The 21,677-nt window shown below is 34.8% G+C and overlaps 1 protein-coding gene across 1 annotated transcript in view; it reads right to left on the reverse strand.

The window, feature by feature from the left end:
• The window catches only part of VEGFC (vascular endothelial growth factor C), a 155,002-nt gene extending 134,911 nt beyond the window's left edge, over window positions 1-20,091 (reverse strand). The window contains exon 1 of the mRNA XM_023505844.2: window positions 19,145-20,091. Coding sequence (XP_023361612.1) covers window positions 19,145-19,288 — 144 coding nt within the window. The 5' untranslated portion in view covers window positions 19,289-20,091. The remainder of the gene's footprint in view (window positions 1-19,144) is intronic.
• Between the last annotated feature and the right edge of the window lie 1,586 nt (window positions 20,092-21,677).

Raw genomic sequence — 21,677 nt, forward strand, 5'->3', positions numbered from 1 at the left:
CAGAATTGGAGGTTCACTGTTGAGGATATGATGCAGCACTGACCTTCTCATTATTGTATGCATACTTTCAAGGCCAAGTAGAATATATGAAGCAACCCCTTTTTTAGATTATCCTTATGTTAGTTATATATACACACACACATACATACATATAGAAATGTGTGTGTGTGTGTGTGTGTGTGTGTGTGTGTGTGTGTGTGTGTGTATATATATATATATATATATATATATATATATATAATATAGTTCTATGATGTGAACATATAACTCTAAAGGAAGAGGAGAGGGAAGAGAAAGAAAAAAAGAGGAAAAAAGAAAAAGAAGAAAAGGAAAAGGAAGAAAAGGAGGAGACAAAGAAAAATGGAACTTAAATAAATGTAATAGTAGAGAATCAGGCCTAATCCACTAAACTTCAAAACATCCTATTTACCAGTGAATCAAGATTTTTGTGGGAATAATGTGTAGAATGGGACAGTGCATTAAAAGAAAGAGAGAATTTAGAGGGAATGTGTGATATACCTTATTCAATGGTAAGCAATACAGAGAAAATAATTTTCTGCTGTCTTTTAGAAAGATGGGCAATGGTACAAAGGTATAAAAGGCAGGGACTGAAAAAGGAGAAGGAAGGAAATACTTATTCTATTCTGGAAGGGGATTCTACAAAGGAATACTTTCATTGGAAAGAGAGATAGATTCTCTCTCTGCATATAATGGGAAATAGGAATATTTACATATAGATATCTATTTAAATGTGTGTATGTGTATGTATATACACATGTATATACACATACACACACACATGGAGATATAGACATCAAAATGGGTATAATCTCCAGGGGTTTGTTGAATAGGGACCACTACTTCTAAGAAAGTGTTTGTCTACTGAAACAGAATCATATTTCAAGAGAAGTGGAATGAGAGGTCCTGGGAGTAACTAACATCTAGAAGTATTGGAGGGCCTCACTTCATTAGTATTTCATGGTAAATGAGAAAGAATATGATCATGGCAATAGAAAGGAGTAGAAATGGACTACAAAATCAGGAACACATGAAAATTTCTACCACGAAGCAATACTTGTAGTCTATCTCTGATAAGAATAGATCCTTTTAAAAATGAGATATAACAGAAATAAAGTTTGCAGAAAACAAAATCTAAAAAGCACAGAAATCTTTGCTTAGAAGAGAGAACTCAAAATAGGTACTTCAGATGCTTTAATTTCATGAGGAACACAGAAACTAAATAAAAAATAAGTATCAAATCCATGAATCAAAGAAGTTTAGCATAGACAGAACAGGAAGAAAACAGATAAAAATGTGGGAAAGAAATTCTTTAATAGAAAAAATGTGCAAAAAATGAAAAACTAACAAAAGAAGCTTAAGAAAAAGGAGGAGTTCTAGAACTTTTCTGAGATAAAAAAAAGAAAGGAAGAATTAGATAATTTGACAAAAGAAAGAAAACATGATAAAATCTCCAAAACTAAGGAGAAAGCTGACAAATTGGGAGAGCAGAATATTTCAGGGTGAAAGAAAGCTAAGCTATGAGAATATGCTTACCCTAAAGCAACCTTAAAACAAACAACAAAAATAACTAATAGGAGAAAGTAATTTCTTTTAAAAAGATTAGAAACAAAACAAGTCTAATTTTAAAAAAAGACAATATAGGTAAAGAGCTTTGCAAACTTTAAAGCAATATAGTAGTAATAGTAGTTGTTTCTCTTTTCTCTTTTCATAAATGAAATTGTGAAAAATATAATTTGGAAATCTTTGTTGAAAGTCAACTCTATTCCATTAAACTAATTCAGCAGTAGGTTTTTAAAATCTTCTTTGTTTTAAAATAAATAGTGTCAGTTGTGAATATGTTAGGATGTAGAATTGTATATAGAGAGCTAGTTCAGAAATTCAGCACTTTAAGAAAAAAATAACTGAGTTTTAGGTCTAGCCCATTAATTTACTGATTGTACACTGGCATATTTTGTATGATTTATAATCATTCTTTTTGCTTGTTTCTTTTAAGTTTATTCTCAGGAAAATTATTAGCATCTGAACTGGATGGGAAACCTCCCAAAGTCACTGATTGTATGTTATCCTCAGGTTAATTGTGAGAGCCTGCCTATTATCATTTCCCCTCCACCCAACCAGATAACTCCCTGCTGAGGGTCTTAAATGTTTACCAAATTTGTATGACTCAAAAGACTGATCACAAATACAGAAGACTGCCCATGTGCTCAACCATGTGTGCTCTTGCCAATTAGAATTCCCCAATTTCCTCCAAGATCAATTAAATAATAATATTGACAAGAAATAATGACAGACATGGAACTTTTCTTCTATAAAGGAATGCATAATTTAACTTCAAATTGTATGGCTGCCAAAACCTCCTTCTATGATCCTCAAGTGGATACCACTGCTTATATCAGCATGACAAAAACTGACAGGGGACACAGGAAATCTACAGACCCAAAGAAATGTGTCTCTCAATTGTAAACACTCAAGGACTCAAGGGGTCCCTAGCTAGCACTTTTCAAACTCTTTCACGTTATCCATGCATGAACTGGCAAACTCTTAACAAATCCTTAATAAGTTCCAATGTACACATACACACACACACACACATATACACACACATATAATACATGTGTATATACATTTTTACATTAGGTTTTATCTTTGCTCTTTAGTGAGGTAATGGCTACTACAAAATTCTCTTTTAAATGCTGAGGAATGGATAGAAGAGCCTGAACCACTTCTCTGAAATTTTGTATTAGCCCCATAATCCTTGTCTCTAAATGAATGAATGAATGAATAAATATATATGTGTGTGTATATACACATACATACACACCCCTTTGTAAATACTAGAGCGAGAATAAATCTTAGAGGTTTCTAATATAACTTTTACATTTTATAGATAAAGAAGTTGAGGTCCAATGCCAAGTGAATTACCTAAAGTCACATTCAATTTTAAATCAGATCTTTTGACCTTCAAGAAGTATAATACATCTTAATTCACTGAGTGCTCATCCAGTAACTTCTTGGTTTATCAAACTTTGACTCCCAGGGAGATAAAGTGGAATTTAATTATCCTTATGACTAGACTTTTTTGTGGTAGGACACTCAATCCCTTTTGTAAAGAGATGAAGTAAGCAACCATATCCTAACTAACGATGCCAATGTCAACTTGTAAGCAAAGGCTCCTAATTCATTCAATAGGTTATTTACCAACTTTTATAATTCTCTGGAAGGATGAAAGCATAGGATTTGATATGAATAGAAATACTATAAACTCATTTAAATGACCTATGTCTATAGAAAACTTCTGGATTTAGAATCTCCTATCAATTTCAATGATGATATGTTTTGAATATACAAAGAATAGAAATTATTTGTGCACACTTCATCTAAGAAAATAATATTCAGCTAAATTTTTATTTGCTTGTGAAAGTGTATTAAAAGGAATTAGTGTAATTTTTAATTGCTGGTTTATATTGAGTATCCAACTATTTTCCTTGCTAAAGGAAATCTTATCCTTTTAAAAATTAACACAATTTACTAGATTACAAATTCCATAAGGGTAGGATCCATGTCTCATCTAAACTACCACTTAGTAAATACTGAATGTAGAAAGCATTAATATAGATTTTATGGGTTCTTAGATTTTTTTGGTTGCTGTCAAAGAAAAAAAATATATAGAATTTAAATATAATAATCCCGTGACCTCTAAATTAGTAGGATTAGACAAACCTAGCTACAGATGGAACCAGAAAATTAGTCTAATCAGACTAATTATTCTGGGATTATGTCGTCTAATTCTGTTAATCCAATAAGAGACAAATAAAGAAAGCTCCCCAGAACTGCTAAAGCTCCCTAAAGCAAAAAATTTACATATGCCACCTCCCTCTTCATTTTTAAATTTGGAGAAACAAAGCTATCTCTCCACTTGTTGGGAAACTAAGAAGTCCTTAAGAGATAAACTGGGAAATTAATGGAGACTCTTGTGGATGCCTGTTGACATTGCAATTCATTAAGAGATAAAATGCTTACTAGAAAAATAGAAAAAGTACAAAAGGGAACACAAATCAAAAGGGCAATTTTGTTACCTCATTAAATCATGTGTGTGTGTATGTGTTATTTCTTTTAAAAACTGAACATAGTAGAAGGAATAGTTTATCTTTACATAACTTTGTATATTGAAAATGTTGTCTATTGATAATCATCCAGTTCACAATATGAAAGTGTTTTCTAAAAAATCCTAAATTTATAAGAGTAACAAGCAAATGTACACAATGTATCACTATAGGAATAGGAGCTACAAAGTTTCTCCCTAAAGTCTTGCATAGTAAAATAGTTTGAAAAATCAGCAGTGCATAGAGCCTGGAGTCCAGAAGACATCTTCCTAAATTCAAATTCATCTTCAGATATTTACTAGCTGGGAGACTCTGGGAAAGTCATTTAATCCCATTTGCCTCAATTTTCCCATCTGTAAAATAGTGAAGGAAATGGCAAAACACTCCAGCATCTTTTCCAAGGAAATTCTAAATGGGTTCATAAAGAGTCACACATGAATGAAAATGACTGACACCCAAGACAGATCTAATTGTACTATATTTGACTTCTCACATATCAGAGAGTAGGTGGAAAATCTATTAAGTTCACAAAAAAAGGACTTCAAGAATTGATGATTGCCATAAAAGAAACATGAAAATTTACCTTCATGGCATCTAGAGTCTCCTCCAGCTTTTCACCTTGGTTTTTATGATTTTCACCAAATTGAAAAGCAACCAGATAGATATTAGAGGCAGCTAACAGCACAATGAATAGAGTACAGAAGCCTAGACCTACAAAGACTGGTCTTAGCACCTACTAGTTGTGTGGCCCTGAACAAGTAACTTACCTTCTATTTGCCTCAGTTTCCTGGGCTATAAAATTGGAATAATTAATAGTACCTTCCTCAAAGGGCTATTGTGAGGATCAAAGGAGATATTTGCAAAAGTGTCTAAATATTCAACAATACGTGGAACATAGTGTCTATTTATTGCTTATTCTATTTATTCTACTAAATGCTTATTCCCTTTCTCTTTTCATTCTGTTTTATTTTGTTGAATTTTTCTCTTCTTTCTAGTTTCAAACAGAGGTCATTCTTCAATATTGTCTTTGATTCTATCACCATCATTATCTCTTCCTTCTCTTATTCCTTGGCCTTGCCCTCTTCTCTCTAATTTAACTCAAATTGTTTTTTAAAATCATCTCTCTATAGATAGTTAAACAATCTGTATTACTCTTCTGAACTTCAGACTCACATCTCCAATGGTATAGCATGTGATATTTATCAGTAAAGAAAATCCCATACCTGGAGTCAGAAAACCTTGTGCTCAAATGCCCACCTCTTACGCTTCCCAGCTATATAACTACAAATAAGTATTTAGTTGTATTCAGTCCCAATTTCTTCATGTGGAAAATAGGGATACAAGTTATAATTAATCATTGCCTTACAAGTTTGGTTTGAAATTCAAGTTATCCTCCTGACTTCATGGTTTCTCTTTATAGGAACATCATTCACCTTGTTATTCTTCTTGTAACTGTAGAATTTTCTTTGACTTTTTCTTCTTTCCAATCTCTCATATAAAATGGATTATCAAGTCCTGTTAATTCTACCTCTTCAAACACCTTCCACTTCTGCTCTCCTTTAAATTCTCTTTTGTATCTCTCAAATACAACTTTCATTATCCCCTATCTGAAATATAAATTAGCCTTTACAAGTATTCCCACTACAACTACCCCCTTACCATTTGGGGGTACTATTATACTTCAGAGTAAGGATAGGTAAGTTTTAATAAAAAGTGAGAGTAAGTGAGTGTAAGTGAGTGAGAGTAAGAATAAGTTAACTGTTGCAGTGGATATAATGTCGAATCTCAAATCAGGGAAACCAAGTTCAAATGTGAACTCAAATGAGGGTGACAACTAAACCATTTTGTGGTAAATATTAAAAAAATGGAAGAAGGGCAGTAGAGTCAAAGAGGTAACCCTAGATTGATAGTACTCTTAAATTTTAGTGCATTTCTTTTGCTAAAAGTCCTCAGTCCTTCCTTCCTCTATTACATCTCAAACACTTAATTTCTCCACCTTGCCTCCTTTCTACTGCCTTTCTCCACAAAAATTCAAAATTTTCTACATCTCTATTAACTCAATCAACTTAAAATACTGCATATAGGCATTCTATATTTCTGCAAGTCATGTAAATATGAACATGATTGTGCATACATGTAGATGGATGAATGATGTGGTATTAAATTACTTTTTTTTTTTTTTTTGCAAAACATATCCAAAAGCACTTCTATTCTTCTTACATAGTTATCTCTGCCAGTAGCTATGTTCTGTACTCCCTAACTACAAACTCCATGTGCCAGTAAGCTTTAATTCATGGGCAAGAATTCAACATTGTTTAATAATAAGTCATTACAATTGATGCCAAATTAAATTCAGAAGATGGTGTTAATTCCAGCACGAAAAATAACATCATTACCATCATCACTTTTCAATGCAAAGCACAATCTTGCCTGTGAAGATGCAAATGAAGCCAGATTGCAAAAGGGAAAGACCTAAAAGCTGTTTAACTTGGATTATTGTCACTTTACATTCTGGTTTATGTTTGAGACATTCTACATTTAAATTGCTAGGATATTTTCCCCAGACATAAGCATCCAAAAACTTTAAGAGTAAAACTAATTTCACCCATACTTAATTTATTTTTAAAACAGGAAACTCAACACTGTCAGTGGAGAAAACTGTCTAACAAGTTGTGATTTAAGAGTTCTAGTTTTTTCACCTGTCAAATGAAAAGATAAGACTAAGATCTAAATTTAAGGTGAAAAGCTTTGAGTTCATGTTATATGACAAATGGTTGAAAGAACTGGGCGTATGTAGCATGGAAAAGAGAAGAAGCAAGGGGAATGAGATATGTGTTTTCAAATATCTGAAGAACTGTCATGTATATAGGATTTGATTAGATTTCTTTGGCCCAGAGGACGGCAGAACTAAGAGCAATGGATAGAATTTGCAAAGAAGCAAATTTGGGGCTGATATCAGGTAAAAAAAATATTAACAATTAGAGCTGTCAGGTATACAATATGCTGCTTCAAGAGATGATAGAATTCCCTTTGTGGAAACACATAAAAGGCAGAGGGATAACCATCTCTCAGGGATGGTATATTAGGAATTTCTTTCACATATAGGTTGAACTTGATAGCTACAGGATTCTCTTCCAATACTCCAATTCTATGTGATTCTTTTCCTTATTGCTTTTAAATCCTATAATTACAAAAATAATTCTAGCATTGTCTAAATGAAATTTTCTGAAATATATCTACATATATATATATATATATATATATATACATGCACGCGCACGCGCACACACACACACACACAAACACATACATGAAGAGAGGGAGGGAGGGAAGGAAAGGATTCTGGAATAGTTCAAGAAGTTTTGGAAAACTCCCATATACATTACATACCTTCAAGATTCATAGGATCATACATTGAGAGCTCAAAGGCATTTCAAGTGCGTTCTAGTTCAATCTTTTCATTTTACAAATGAAGAAATTGAGGTAAAACGATTTCCTTTTGTTCACACCATTATTAAGAGAAAGAACCAGGATTTTAATATAGGTCATCTAAGCATTTCATCTTCTCAAGTTTACTTTCATCTAAGATTCTTAGAAGATGTGAATCAGCAAGTATGGATTAGACACTTTCCTTGTACACAACACTATTCTAGATGTTTTGAGAGATACAAAAAGACTTGATTACAAATTGTTAAGTCTGAAGATGCTTTATAAGCTAATTTAATAATGTATTTATTGAGTACCTTTTGTGAAAAAAAACCACAGAACAAAACATTATATTAGGTGAGATAATGTGTAAAAGTATGCAAAAGAAAAATTCAACATTGACTACCTCACAACCTAAAGTGGGATAGGGAAGAGAACAGAATCCAGGGACAACCTTTCTCCTCTGGGATATTCCAGCTGTGACAGACACGAGGGAATAATGGGTACGTACAGAGTGCAGAGTTATTCCATTTAGGTCATTCATTGACCCAGAAATGGACCTGCAGACTATCAAACCTAAATAAGCCCACCCTACTCTTTGTCAATAGAGTGATAACCAGGGGAAAGTGAAGGAGGAGCTTATATAATTATTCTATATGCAGCTTTGATAGGTAATGCTATGAATTAAGTACTTAAATATGTACTTGGCTTATAACTTACAATTTTCATATAGCTGTCATATACTATGCATTCACTATACATGCTCAATACAACTTAAAGGGACTGAAATTTTTGTTGTTTTGTTTTGTTTTTAAAGAGTGGCATAAGAACAGGTTCAAATAGGACTGCATTTTCTGCCATTACTGAGCCCTGTGATCACTCACAAGAGAAATTGCTAGGACTACGAGACTATATGCCAATAGCTCAAAAAGTAATGGAAGCAAAGTGACTTGAGGAAAGGGTAGGATGGGATTTTAAGGCAGAGTTCTGTTACATTGGGAACCATGTCAAGAGGTCAGAGGGGCAACTAAGACTACTAAAGGGGATGTCTAGGAATGCAGGAGTCCTGGAGTGTGCCTGAGGGTCCACAAAGCAAGGAAAGTGGACAATTAAGCTGTAGGTGACCTGCAGAGGCCAGCTGATTATACAAGCAAAGGTCTCACACTATGTGGGTGAAATTTCATTACCTTCAGGCTAAAAAGGGACCTTCTTATCGGAGTAGTGAATTTGAAGGAACTTACTTCCCAAATTACCCAAGGAGGAAGGGGGATAAGATTGTGTTTGATCAGGAATGCATGTGATCATAAAATCACAGAATTTGAACTACAAAGAATGTTAGTGGTCCTTTAACTCAATGCCATTATCCCTTATTTCACCATATATTTCAGTCCCAATTAAATATTTTACTATCTCAATTCGATTTATTTCTTTTGTCTGTAAGTTTGGGGATAAAATGAATATCTAGAAGTTTACTGCCCAGTTTTCCAGTTTCAAGATTGGAGGTAAGAGTAAAGTAGGGGCAAAATGAGTCAAATAAGGTGAAGCACTATTAAAATTACCCATGGTTTGAACCTGGGTACAACAGAGTTGAGAGGATGACATAAAATAACAAAAAACAATTTTCCTCAACTATGTCTTTAATTTTTATATCTTTTACTCAAGTGACTCTATTTGTGAATATTTTTAACTTTACATTTTTATTGTTAGAATATTTCAGGAGGTTAATATAACTTTGGATTATATAGATCTTTCTTGTTGACCTAAAGAATCACTGTTTTTACCAAAGAACATTTATTTTCATATATTTCTATTTTATTTTGTGTTCTTAGTTAATAAACTGTCTGATCATTTTAATCAAATTAAAATCTGATGGTAAAATATTCATCATTGTATGTGTAATTATGTTTATTTGATTTAGAACACAAATTATAACAGTAAAGGTTCTAATTAATATATTTTATAAGTTAATCTTGAAACAAAAGTGAAAGGTGAATATAATAAATTAGAGGACAAGACACACAAAGTTGGGATTAAATTATTTATTGAGTGACTCAATAAGATTTTTTATCCTTAAAGTATGGAGTTGACTCCACATGGCTGGTCTAGAGAATATTTATAGGGGGAAATTCATTAAAGGGATTTTAACCTAATGGGGAAGAAGCTTAAAAAAAATGACTGTATTCAAAGTGACTTGCTTCTAATCTGGTGGAAGTGCATAAAAAGTTGTACCATTGGGGCCAATATTAGTGAACAGTGTTATAAGTAACTTGGATGGCTGATTAAAGACATAATTGATTTGTCAATATCTGTGATGTAAAATTACTACTTTAATACAAGAAAAACAGTTTTGCAAGCTACATTAATTTTTTGTATCACTAAGGAACTCGAAGAAATCATTCATTATTTTATCTATCTAAAAAATATAGATATTTTTAAAGCAACAATTTGTGCATGATTCTATCCTCTGAAGAATAAATTAAATGTAAATAGTCTTTAATCTCAAGCACATGGCTATATAAAGATAGAGTCCGAATGGATTTTATCTATGAACGTATTATACCCTGAAAGATAATATACATTATTCAAGAACACACGCTAGAAAGAGTAAATGACAGGAGAAAGCATTTAAAAAATACCTAAAAGTTTTGGATAAGTCATACTTTTAAAGAAGACCATTCATACTTTAATGCATGAAGAAATTCTTCACTGACTTATCATTACAATTAATAAGCACCCTTTGATGTGTCCTGTACATAAATCCAGATTTTCAGAAACTGACTTTAAGTATATCTCACATATAAAGTATAGTGACTAGAGATGATTCAACTGGGAAAAAAATTATTATAGCAAATGCCTGGAAGATGAAGAAAAAAATCTGACCTCTGCTGGCTAAAACTATGCCTCAAAGACATTTATTTGTGAAAGGTCATAGGGAATATACTTCAACCATTCCTGTAATAAAGTTATATACTAATTACTAATGAGTAATTCTTATTGGGATCACACAAACCTGTGGATCTGGCTGTACCAATGATGAATTAACTATCTCATAAGCTACCTTTAGTTAAAAGGTAGACTTAAGAAAGTACAGGTTTATTTCAAGTAAATGTCTTGGTGGGAAATTAGCCTATAGGCAATAACACTAATTAGTTATTTACTGTATTAGAATACTTTTCTCTGTTATGTTATTGATCTACTCCTTAGAGAACAAAGTCATTTCCAAAAAGAATGACAGGCTCAGTTAGATGTTGCAATGGACAGAGCACCAGCCCTGAAGCAAGAGGAACTTGAGTGTAAATCCAGTCTCAGACACAAACTTTCCTAGCTGTGTGACCCTGGGCAAATCACTTAATCCCCTTCCCTCCTCCTGCCCCCCTCATACACACTACACACGAATGACAATGGAGATTCATATTTAGCTGAACATTCCCTAAAATCTTCAGGCCATTCTCAGATGATTTTTCCTTATTTATATCTTTTCCAATTTTTTATCTCTCAATTTGATTCTTTGAACCTAAACCTGGCTCTACATTTGTTCCTACATTTATGAAATAATTATCTTTTACTCTCTTGTAAGACAAATTGTTATTATTTTTCATTTCAGTTCAACTTCTTAAGATCCCATTTGGGATTTTCTTGACAAAGATACTGGAGTGGTTTGTCATTTCTTTCTCTAGCTCATTTTACAGATGACAATCAGGGTAAAGTGATTTGCTGAGGGTCACATAGCAAATAAGTATCTGAGGCCAAACTTGAATTCTGGTCTTCCTGACTTCAGGACCAGTGATCTATCCACTGTACCACTAAGCTGTGTTTGATGAATAGTGAATAACAAAATAGAATCACTGCCACTGCAAAGAAATTTAAAATTCAGCTGGTCGGTTGGTCCAATTTCCTCATTTTACAGTTGAGAATAGTGACTCCTATTTCACTTAGGACACAAGTGCAAATAATAGCATATATAAATAATCACTTAATCATCAACTGATTGAAATGCAGTGTGGATTTTGAGGTATAAGGTTTGGGTTCAAAACCAGGCTCCTTTACTTTCTATTTGTGTAACTTTAGGCAGCTCACTTAACTAACATGGGTCTGTTTTCTCTTGCTACTAAATAGGAGGTTAGATGGATCATCTCCAAGGTCATTTTCACCTTTAAATATTATAAAACAAACACTTTAAGGTCAAAGAGTACAAAAATAAAGAACATAGATGAACGGAAAGTTATGGAATGTTTTAAAAATATATATACCTAAAGCGAGATATCCTCACATCTAGTCTGTATTACATGTATGGAATGCAAGAGGGGATATGAATAATAGACAATATACTATGAAATACCATTTCAGCATGAGAATGTACTCAGGAAGTACAATACAAAGAAAAGGGTGTCAATAACCCAGCTTTCCACCATTAGCTATCTGCCCCCTGAATCACCTCCAGCTAATGACATTTAAGGACTATAAGACCAGTCAGCTTCATTAACCTGGACATGTATAAAATGTTAGGAAGAAGAAGCAAAAGGACATTCTCTCTCCCCTCCCCCATATTGCCATATACACACTCTACATTTCTGAATTCTGAAATCTCTCCAGGTAACCAAGAGTGGGCAGATGGCAAGGATGAACTGTGGGAATCTGTAGAATGTCAGACAAAGGTTATTGATACTGCAACATATGGATGGCACAGAGATGGCCCTTAGTAGATAAAAATTTCTACACTTTTGTTAGTTATTAGTAAATGTGGAACATTAGGCTGAAAGGGTCTCAGAAAAATTTACAGTTGAGGAAACAGAGGCACAGTGACAAGTTTAGATCATACAGTGACTCAAGTTTAATTTTAATATGTGAAGGATGAATTATGGTAATTATTTGTTAATGTCTCAACATTTACCACACATCATACTTAATATTATACATAGTTTAAATCCTGTTGATTTAATTCCATGCTTTCCTTTTATAAATAACAAGAGGTTATTTGTTGGTCTCAGTTGAATTGAATTTAAAATGCTCACCTTGATGATCCTATTCTTTAAAGCTATTTCAAATCTGATTAATAAGCTTCCCCAACAAACCAGCTGCAGATTTTTTTTAATTGTCAAGGGTACCAACAGCATTCCATTCACCCATGTTTGAAAGTATGAATTATTTTTCCTTCTTCAACATCCAATCAGTCATCCACTTCTGTCAATTGAATTTTCCTTCATAGTCTCTAGCACATTCTTCCAAGTCATTACACCCCACACTGCTCCAACCTCACATCACTCTGAGACTAGATTATTGCATTAATCTTTTACCTTGATTTCTAACTCTGGTCTCTCTCACCATTCTCCCACACTCATTTAGCCATCCTGTATATTGTTGACCGATAAAGATTCTTTAAAGATTACTCTGTCACACCCTTCATTTGCTTAGGAAAGTCAAATATTTCTTAACAAGTGGTACTTGGGTTGATTCAAGAGGGAGTGCATTCTATCCATGGAATATGGAATATTTACAACATGCTTACAGTTTGTGAAATTTACTTTCTGAAAGAAGTTGAATAGTCTACTTTATCTGAATATGGAGTATGAGAAAGAGTAATATGTAATCAATCTGGAAGGAGATTTTAATTTAAATAAAAAATAAAAGAGATTGTTTTTGATCGAAGAAACACTGAAGTTCTTAGAACAGAATGTGGCATGTTCCAACCTAAGCTTCAGGAATATCCATATGGAAGTTGTGTGGAAGATAGACTAGGAGGAAAGACTGGATTAAAGAAAATAAATTCAGATTCTATTCAAATAGTCTAAGCAAGAAGTGATGAGAATTAAATTTTAAAAAATATTTATTTGCTGAGTACAATGAGAATCAAAGTAAAAGTGGAATTTGAAAATAACATTTTAATAAAAAATAATATTACATTCTGAAACAAAGTCACTAAGTGGCCTGCAGAGCTCCTTAGATATAGATTAGTGGTTTCCATTTCTATTTGAGTTTAACACACTGCTCTGGACAACTTTTTATAAACTCCAAGAGTTTACAAAAAGGGGCCAGATGATATAACAACCTGCAGAAATAAAGGGAGTTTCCCCTTCAGGAGTTTCCTGTTCTGATGACATCACAAATTGAATCTCTATCCCTAACCCTTATCATCAATATCTAGCACAGTACCTAAAACAGAGTAGGTACTTTTAAAATACATGATGTTGATGTCCATGTTGCTAAGCTAGATGATTATCCTAGACAGAATTAGATTAGTTAAGAAAAACTGATTTTAGCTGAGAAAGGTAGAAGACTGGTTTGGAATATGTTATGTCTCAAACATGCAGGTGGAGATTTCAACCAAGCAGTTGACATTATGGAGAAATTAAGGCTGGATTTGAAATTACCAAAAGTATAGACAAAAGAGAAGAGCCCAAGACATAATAAACTCCAAACTCCAGGTTTTCATACTCAGATCCTAACTCATTGATCTCTACATTGATCTGCCTCACTTCCTTCACACAACCAAATGCTCTAGTCAAACTTTTTTACTCATTGTCTCAACTATATGTCATGCAAATGACACAACATGCCCTCTAACTAGAACAGATTTGTGAATCCTTTCTACTTATTTAATAAAGTCCTGCTTGAATTCTGCCTTCCCTATGAAGTCTTCTCCAGCCTCCACAATTGACAGATATCTTCCTTATATTCTTGCAGCACCTATTGTCTGTAAAATATTTTTAGTATTTATTGCAAACTGTCCCACAAACTTGTTTATATTTGCTAACTGCCCTTAGTTTTAACTAGATTGTAAACTCCTTGAGGAGAAATCATGCTTTTTACCTTTCTATCTCTGTAGCACATTCCCTGGCACTAAAGTAGGCATTTAAACAAATATTTCATGATGATGGGGCATTAGATTAGGAGCAGAAGATTAGGGTTTTAGTCCTGATTGTCTTTAATGACCTGGATCACCTTTTTTAAATCACTTAATCATTACAAGCTCAGTTACCTTATCTGTAAAATGAGGTGATTGAGATGATTTTAAGGCCCCCTTCTGCTTATAACATTCTGTGATACTACGACATCTATCTAAGACATTATCAAAGAACACAGACAAATGAGATAGAAAACATTTGATTTTAGCCAAAATATCTGTTTATCAACTGGGTATTCCATTAAACAATGTCAGAAATATAAAGAGACCTCTTGGCACAGTAAATAGAGTGCTAAACTTAGAATGGGAAAGATCCTTCCTGACACTTACTAGTTATTTGACCTTGAGAGATGTCAGTGTTTAGCTTAGTGCCACAAATGAGGGCACACAGCTCCTCAAATGAGTGAGTACATGATAAATGTTTAATGATTAATTTCCCTAAGCCTCAGTTTCCTCATCTCTAAATTTGAAATAATAATAGGACATACTTCACAGTAATATTGGGAATATCAGATAAAATAATGTATATAAACCTTAAAGCACTATATGAATATGAACTATTATCATTATTATACAGACTTATAAGACATAAGCCCATTTACATATAAATACATGAATGTAATATAATGTAGATAAATAACATGAGATATACATGACAAATAAAATAAGAAAAATAGAATTATGTGCAAATACATATGTGTGTATATATATATATATATATATATATGCTACCTATTATAGTTTATTTTAGTATGAAGTACCATAGTCAAATGTCTTTCAGCTAGTTATTTTAAAATAATAATTATTAAAATTGATAATTCATATATTAAGCTAGTATGAAATACATGATTCCTAAAAATAAGTTACCTACAATAGAAAAGAAAGTTAATTTGTTGTTTTTCACCCATGTCCAACTCTTCACAATCCCATTTGTGGTATTCTTAGCAAACATACTAGAATGATTTGCCATTTCCTTCTCCAGTTCACTTTACAGATAAGGAAACTGAGGCAAACAGAGTTAAGTGACTTGCCCAGAGTCACATTACTAATAAATACCTGAGACCAGGCCACACAACTGCCCTTATTAATTCTTTCAATTTTTATAACAATATCAGAATGTCTCTACCAGCTCAGATCCATAATATATCCAACCTAGTAAGGAGTATGTTGTGCAAGTTGTTTTCCTTATCATCATCCTTAAATGTTATATCTTAAAATATTTTATTTCACTATTAGCAATTTGGTGTTCATGATGTTTTGTTTTTATCAAGATTATCAGCCCATACTTTCTCTTGGGATACTGATACAGTGTACCATAAGGATATAGTCTTTTGGATCACCAACCAAGGCATCCCTTTATACCAAAATAACACAATGAGTAACATTTAGTAAGGTCTTTGACTTAATACATTATTTTAATTACATTACACTGACTTCTCTAAAGATGCAAATGTCCTAAAATGAAATGACAAAGTGTGTATAATCCCAAATAATCTCATGTTGATAAGAGACTGAATTGAACAATTTGCCACATTTTCCTCTTCCTTTGGGTTTGATTAAACTCTTTCATGTTTTCTCCTTTTTATCCTCCCCTTTCTCTCACCAATTCTGGCTAAATGCAATCTCAAGATAAACAAATTCTTTGCTTTTTTGACTCTTTGCCTAGCCTATTGCACTTTGGAGAAAAAGGATTTTTAAAACCATTTTTAGTAAAATGTACACTTAGAATTATGTAGGATCCTGTGCTCCAGTGAGAATCCAAGAATTAGCAAGACCTGACTCTCATTTCTGATTTGACTTTCACCTAACTATATGATCTGAAGCAAATGGAGGAGATAAGGTTCTGTTGGAGATAAATTATAAAATCCTTAAATTAAAACACATATAGAAAATAAAGAACTAAATTCCAAAAATCTATTTTGATCATAAGTTTGGTAAGTAAAGAAATACTTGTAAGGCACTATCTCTGGGATTCCATTTAGCATATTACTGTTTCATTGTATTACATGGAAACTCTGTGAAGCCAATGAGTTACAGATCACTTAATACAGCAGAAATGCACTTATTGATTGGTATCCCTATAATCTCAGTAGCTTAATGATATAGATTCCTTTAGAATTCATTAATAAGGATTGTTATTATCCCTGATTAATAAGAAACATAGGTACTAGGAAGTAGAATTAAATGTCTATTATATTCCATAAAATTTACATAAAACTTAATTGAAACATAATTTATGTGTGCTCTAAAACAAAAATTTAAATTCTTCATTTAAAAAAGGAAAATTCAATTAAGTAATTATAAGGGATAAGAACTTCATATATAAAGATAATTAACCTTTTATTTAATTAGTTGTTTTCTATATTAGTAATGTTATTTATTCCTTCAGAAATTAAATTTAATTCTTCCTTTTCCCCCCAGAAGCCATACTTACAAACATCCATATACAAAGTAACACACTGAGTATAACCAACTCAGTTCTATTAGATGAGTTAGTTATCTTTCCCAGAGTATACATACTTGCTTTATCAAATGTTTTCTCATTCAGGTGTCCCTTTCCACATCCTACTCCCCAGTTCTTCAACAAAACCAAAGAAAATTATTTTAAAAATCACAGAATAGAAATTGTGTTTTACTCACACATCTCCAATGCTTTGCTTTTCTGGAAAGAGAAAATGACTATGTGGACATGTGCATTTGGTCCAGATCTGCAATTTCATCCTTATAGGGAAGTCTAACTGTAAAGCTACAGATTAGCAACTCTTCTGTAACTTGAAGTCTTGGAAAGTTATTTGGGGGACAAGAAGAAGGTATGTGACTTGTTGGGAGGAGTGAAGCTCATGGGTTAAGTGACATCACTTAACCTTTTACACCCAAAGGGTCACAAAGCTAATATATGTCAGAAGGCAGGTCTTTCTGATTCCAAAGTCACATCTGCTTAATTAATGTGCAATAATATTGAAAGCATAAGAAAAGTGCAACTTGCCAGATTGAATTTCATAATTCTTTAGATCAGTAAATCCCTAACAATGATGTAGTTATAGTTAGTATCAACATTAATAACAAAAACTATTTTCAAGAGGTATAAAATACATTGTTATTCATTTTTACACAACTCAAGCTTACATAATCATAGTTCAAAAGTGTTTTCCACCATTCAATTAATTAACTAAACTAATAATTTGGGGTCAGTTTACAAATTATGTTAAGGTCATCTTTTATATGACATTCATTTATTTATTAAATTGAATAGTCGTTGCATTTTTTAAAAGCTAGGTAATTAACTCAATGATGAATTTTCTTTAGTTTACTGAAAAAAATTTACACAAACTAGGAAAAGATTCATTAAAGTGATGTACAGTTGATTCTTCCGATTCATTCAAATATTCTAAAAGTTTTGTTGCTAAACAATTCAAAATGAATTTGATCAGCATTTTAAAAAATTAAGGCATAATTTGGCCTATTTAGTAGCAATAAAAATCTCTCTGCTCTCTGTAGCCAACATGTTTTAAATCGTCATTAATAAAAGAACTATTACATCAACAAATGATACTTGAGAATAAATAAAAGAGTAAAGTTTTAAAATAACGTTAAAAACTCAGAACAGATACATGTCTCTTGACTGCCTCTTTGCATTGTGCCATATACTGAAATTGAACTCTAGTAGAGTTCTACAGACATTGTTGTACTCACAAAAGCCATCCAGGTATATTAAACATATTTAATAAAACACAACATATAATACAACGTTTTGTTTAAGTACTGTTACTGCACTCCCCCTCACCAACACCAGATCTAAGTTAAAACATTCTGGAGGAACAGTTTTCTTTTAGCAGATCAAGAAACAAGTTTAAAGGCAAAGCAGCTAAACCTCAGGCTGAAAACTAAGGATTCTTAAGTGCTCCTCACCAGCAACAATGCTGAATTTGAAAACAAATTTGGGATTTGTTACAACTCTTAACAAACTTGATTAATCTTCAGCATATCATTAAGAGATCTCAGAATTTCAGCTTTAAAAGAGAAAACAACCCTGGTTTTTATAAGGACCTAAGAATCATCTTCAGTTTTATCTGAAATTGAACAAGCTTCTTTCACCAAGTGTGGTTGTGGCTTCTTAATCCACCCACCTTTCCCTAGTTATTAGTCTCTTCTACCCCTTTTGTATTCGTTTTCCTCCCCACTCCCTCCAAGGCGCCTGAGTGAGCTTCCCCGAAACATAGCGACTCAATGAAATCTTGTAGGTTGACTGGTCATCTATGCCCACGGACAAAATTGCCTTCATGTACCATTGATTTGCCTGGGAAGGCGCACTTCTGCTACCCTGTCTTCGACTGAGAGTTACAACACTTGGACTATATACATCCATTGGGATCGCATTAGCATTACTAGGCATCTCTTTAGTTACTTAACTGAAATTGTGTAGTTGTGTTTCTAATTTGAAAGCGCCTCTTAACCCCCTCGTTCCCATCCCACTCCCACCTCACCTTCATTTTACAGAAGTTTGTAAGTTTCTTTCTTCGGTAAAAATAAGAACAGATCTCCATATCCTTAACCCCAACTTCCCAAAGGTTATAAGACCACACAAACTTTCTCTTAGGGCAGATTAGTTAGTGTACACTGTGGTGTACACTAGACGACTGTGCCAGTGTCTTCCCCCAGAGGCAGCAGGAGCAGCAGTAAGGACAGCACTTACCTTCGCGTCTCCCAGATCCGGCTCTTCCTCGTAATATCCCTGTCCCGATTCATAAGCCGCAGCTGCGGCAGGCGGCCGAGGTCCCAGGAGCAGAGCTGCAGCAATCAGGGAGCAGACCAGGGAGAATAATCCCAGCAAGTGCATGGTGAACAAGTTCCTTGCGGGGGGGGGTTGGGGCGGGGTGGGAAAGGGGTGGGGGAGACTAGTGAGTTTACGGGGGGGCAGGGGGTGGGGGCTTGGGTGCCCCAGCAATGGTGAGCGCTCCTGATTTTCCTTGCCCCCGATATCTAGCCAGTAAAAAGCCTGGGGGACGGACAAGAGGCGGCAGCGGTGGCGGCTCCGTTGCGCGGGGGCTCCAAACTTTTTTCAAGTTGCTCTCCAAGTAACTGCTAGGGTAAGTTGGAGCTTGTCAGGTAAAAACCCTTACAGGAAACCGGACATCCGAGTTCTCCTCATTCAGGAGACTGGGAGGTGAAGGGAGAACAAGAGGAAAAGTCACCCCCACTCCTTTTGTTTTTCTTTGGGGAGGGGGGAAGTGCATAAACACACACCCCTTTAAAAAGTCTTAAATACCACGGATTGTTCCCCCCACCCCCCTTCCCTTCTTTCCCCTAAGTAATCCCCTCGAAGGGGCAATAGCAGCAGCCAGAGTCTGTAGTGGGGCTGTTAGGGCTGTTGGGGGGCGAGGGGGGCAAAAGCAGCGGCGAAAAAGGCTGCGGCTCAGTTCCCTGACTTGGCCAGCTTCGGAGCTCCTGGCAGTGGCACGGGCAGCAGCAGAAGCAGCGGCGGCGGCGGAGGCAGCAGCAGCTGCAGGGTCCCGGGTGCTCGGACGTCCTCAGCGCGTGGAGCTGTGCGGCCGCGGCAGCGGCAGCAGCAGCAGCAGCAGCGGCGGCGGCGGCGGCGGTCGCAGGGGGAGGGCATGACTGATGCGCCCTCTGCCTGTGCTTATGTGAGAGAAAGCGGGTGAGTCCTGTCCTCCCTCCCCTCTCACTTTCCCTCGGAAGCCTCACGCGTTCGAGCTTCCCTCCCCCCACCTACTCTCTTACCCCTCCCCCTGCAGTCCCCATGGCTCATCCTGGCTGCTGGAGCAGAAACCCCAGACCTCAGGGGTTGGCCGGTCCCTTGTAGGAAAGGCGGTAATTTTCTCTTCCCTAGCTTTAAAGGTTTGTGTGGTCGCGCTGGGTAAAGTTGCTGGGAATGGGAAATGGTTGAACTTGGGATATGGGAGCCTACTCCTTGTGGGCCCTTACAAGTCCCCGTCACCCCTCCAGCTTCTTGCCTCTCTTGGCTAGCACTAGGGGTTTTAGCTCAGTCTAGGAGTTCTAAGTGAGAGTTCCTAGAGAAAGTCATCACCAGTATGGTGGAGATCCCGCGGAAGATGCCCCCTCTGCTCTGCTCTTCTCCTTTGTAAGAAATGGGAGTCATGGGGCTGGAGCATGAATTGGGGGTGTTAGCCCGGGGGAAAAATCAATGGAGAGTGTTGTCTGTTTGGATGAACAAATCAAACTTTGGATAGTTGGCAACTGGGGAGGGAAAGGGGCTCCTTAGGAAAAGTCCTATAAAGGAAGGTCTGGATTTCACTGCTGATTATGTATTCAATATTGACAGGTAACGTCTGAGAACTCCTGGATGAACCAATATGAAGTAATTTTTGCAGTAGGAAGCAGTATTTGAGAGGATACAGTTAGCCTGGAGAGACCTCAATTCATCTATAATATTTTGTTTTCATAGATGAAGAAACTGAGGTTCACAGTGGTTATGTATTGCTCGAGACTACACAGAGAAAGCAACAGGATTTGGACATCATCAGTGTGTCCTTAAGTCAAGGTGCCTTGAATCCAATGATAACATTTTTAAAGACACTATTCTCTTACCAATAAAAAAATGTTTGAGTGATTGATTCCACTAGGTGGAAGTCACTAGGTGAACACCAGATTTTGGGGTTTAGTACAATGCTTTACCTCTAATAAATGCTCAATAATTGTTCATTGATTGTCTACCTCCTTAAAGCTGATTTCCGAAGGAAAACTGTGCTACAATTTCCCTTTACTTCATAAATCTGCTTTATGATGATGTTTACATTGGTCCAAGGTAACTAACAATATTTTTCAATTAAATGATTTGAGTTTATAGAGATGCTGCCTATTTCTTCACCTCTTGCTAATTCTTTTTTCTTCTTTTTCTGTTCCTTTATATATATATTATATATATATATATATATATATATATATATATATATTTCCTCTTCCTTTTTAAATTCTATACCCTTTTCATTCAAATTTTCTTAGTCTCTCCAGGTTTTTTTTTTTTTATTATTATAGGCGAAGCACAAGCACAGAAATAAGTACCAAAGGAAAATAATGACTTGGAAACATGCTATATCTGCAGGATAGAACTGGATTTAAATCTTCTCCATCTTGGGCAAATCACTTCATTTGATTGAGTCTCTTACTTTTTCTGCAAAATGAGATTATTGGATTGCATGACCCAATCAGGTTCTTTCCTACTCTAAATCTATGCACTAGAAACAGTA

The sequence above is a fragment of the Sarcophilus harrisii genome, chromosome 6, assembly GCF_902635505.1.
Source record: "Sarcophilus harrisii chromosome 6, mSarHar1.11, whole genome shotgun sequence".
Taxonomy (NCBI): Eukaryota; Metazoa; Chordata; class Mammalia; order Dasyuromorphia; family Dasyuridae; genus Sarcophilus; species Sarcophilus harrisii.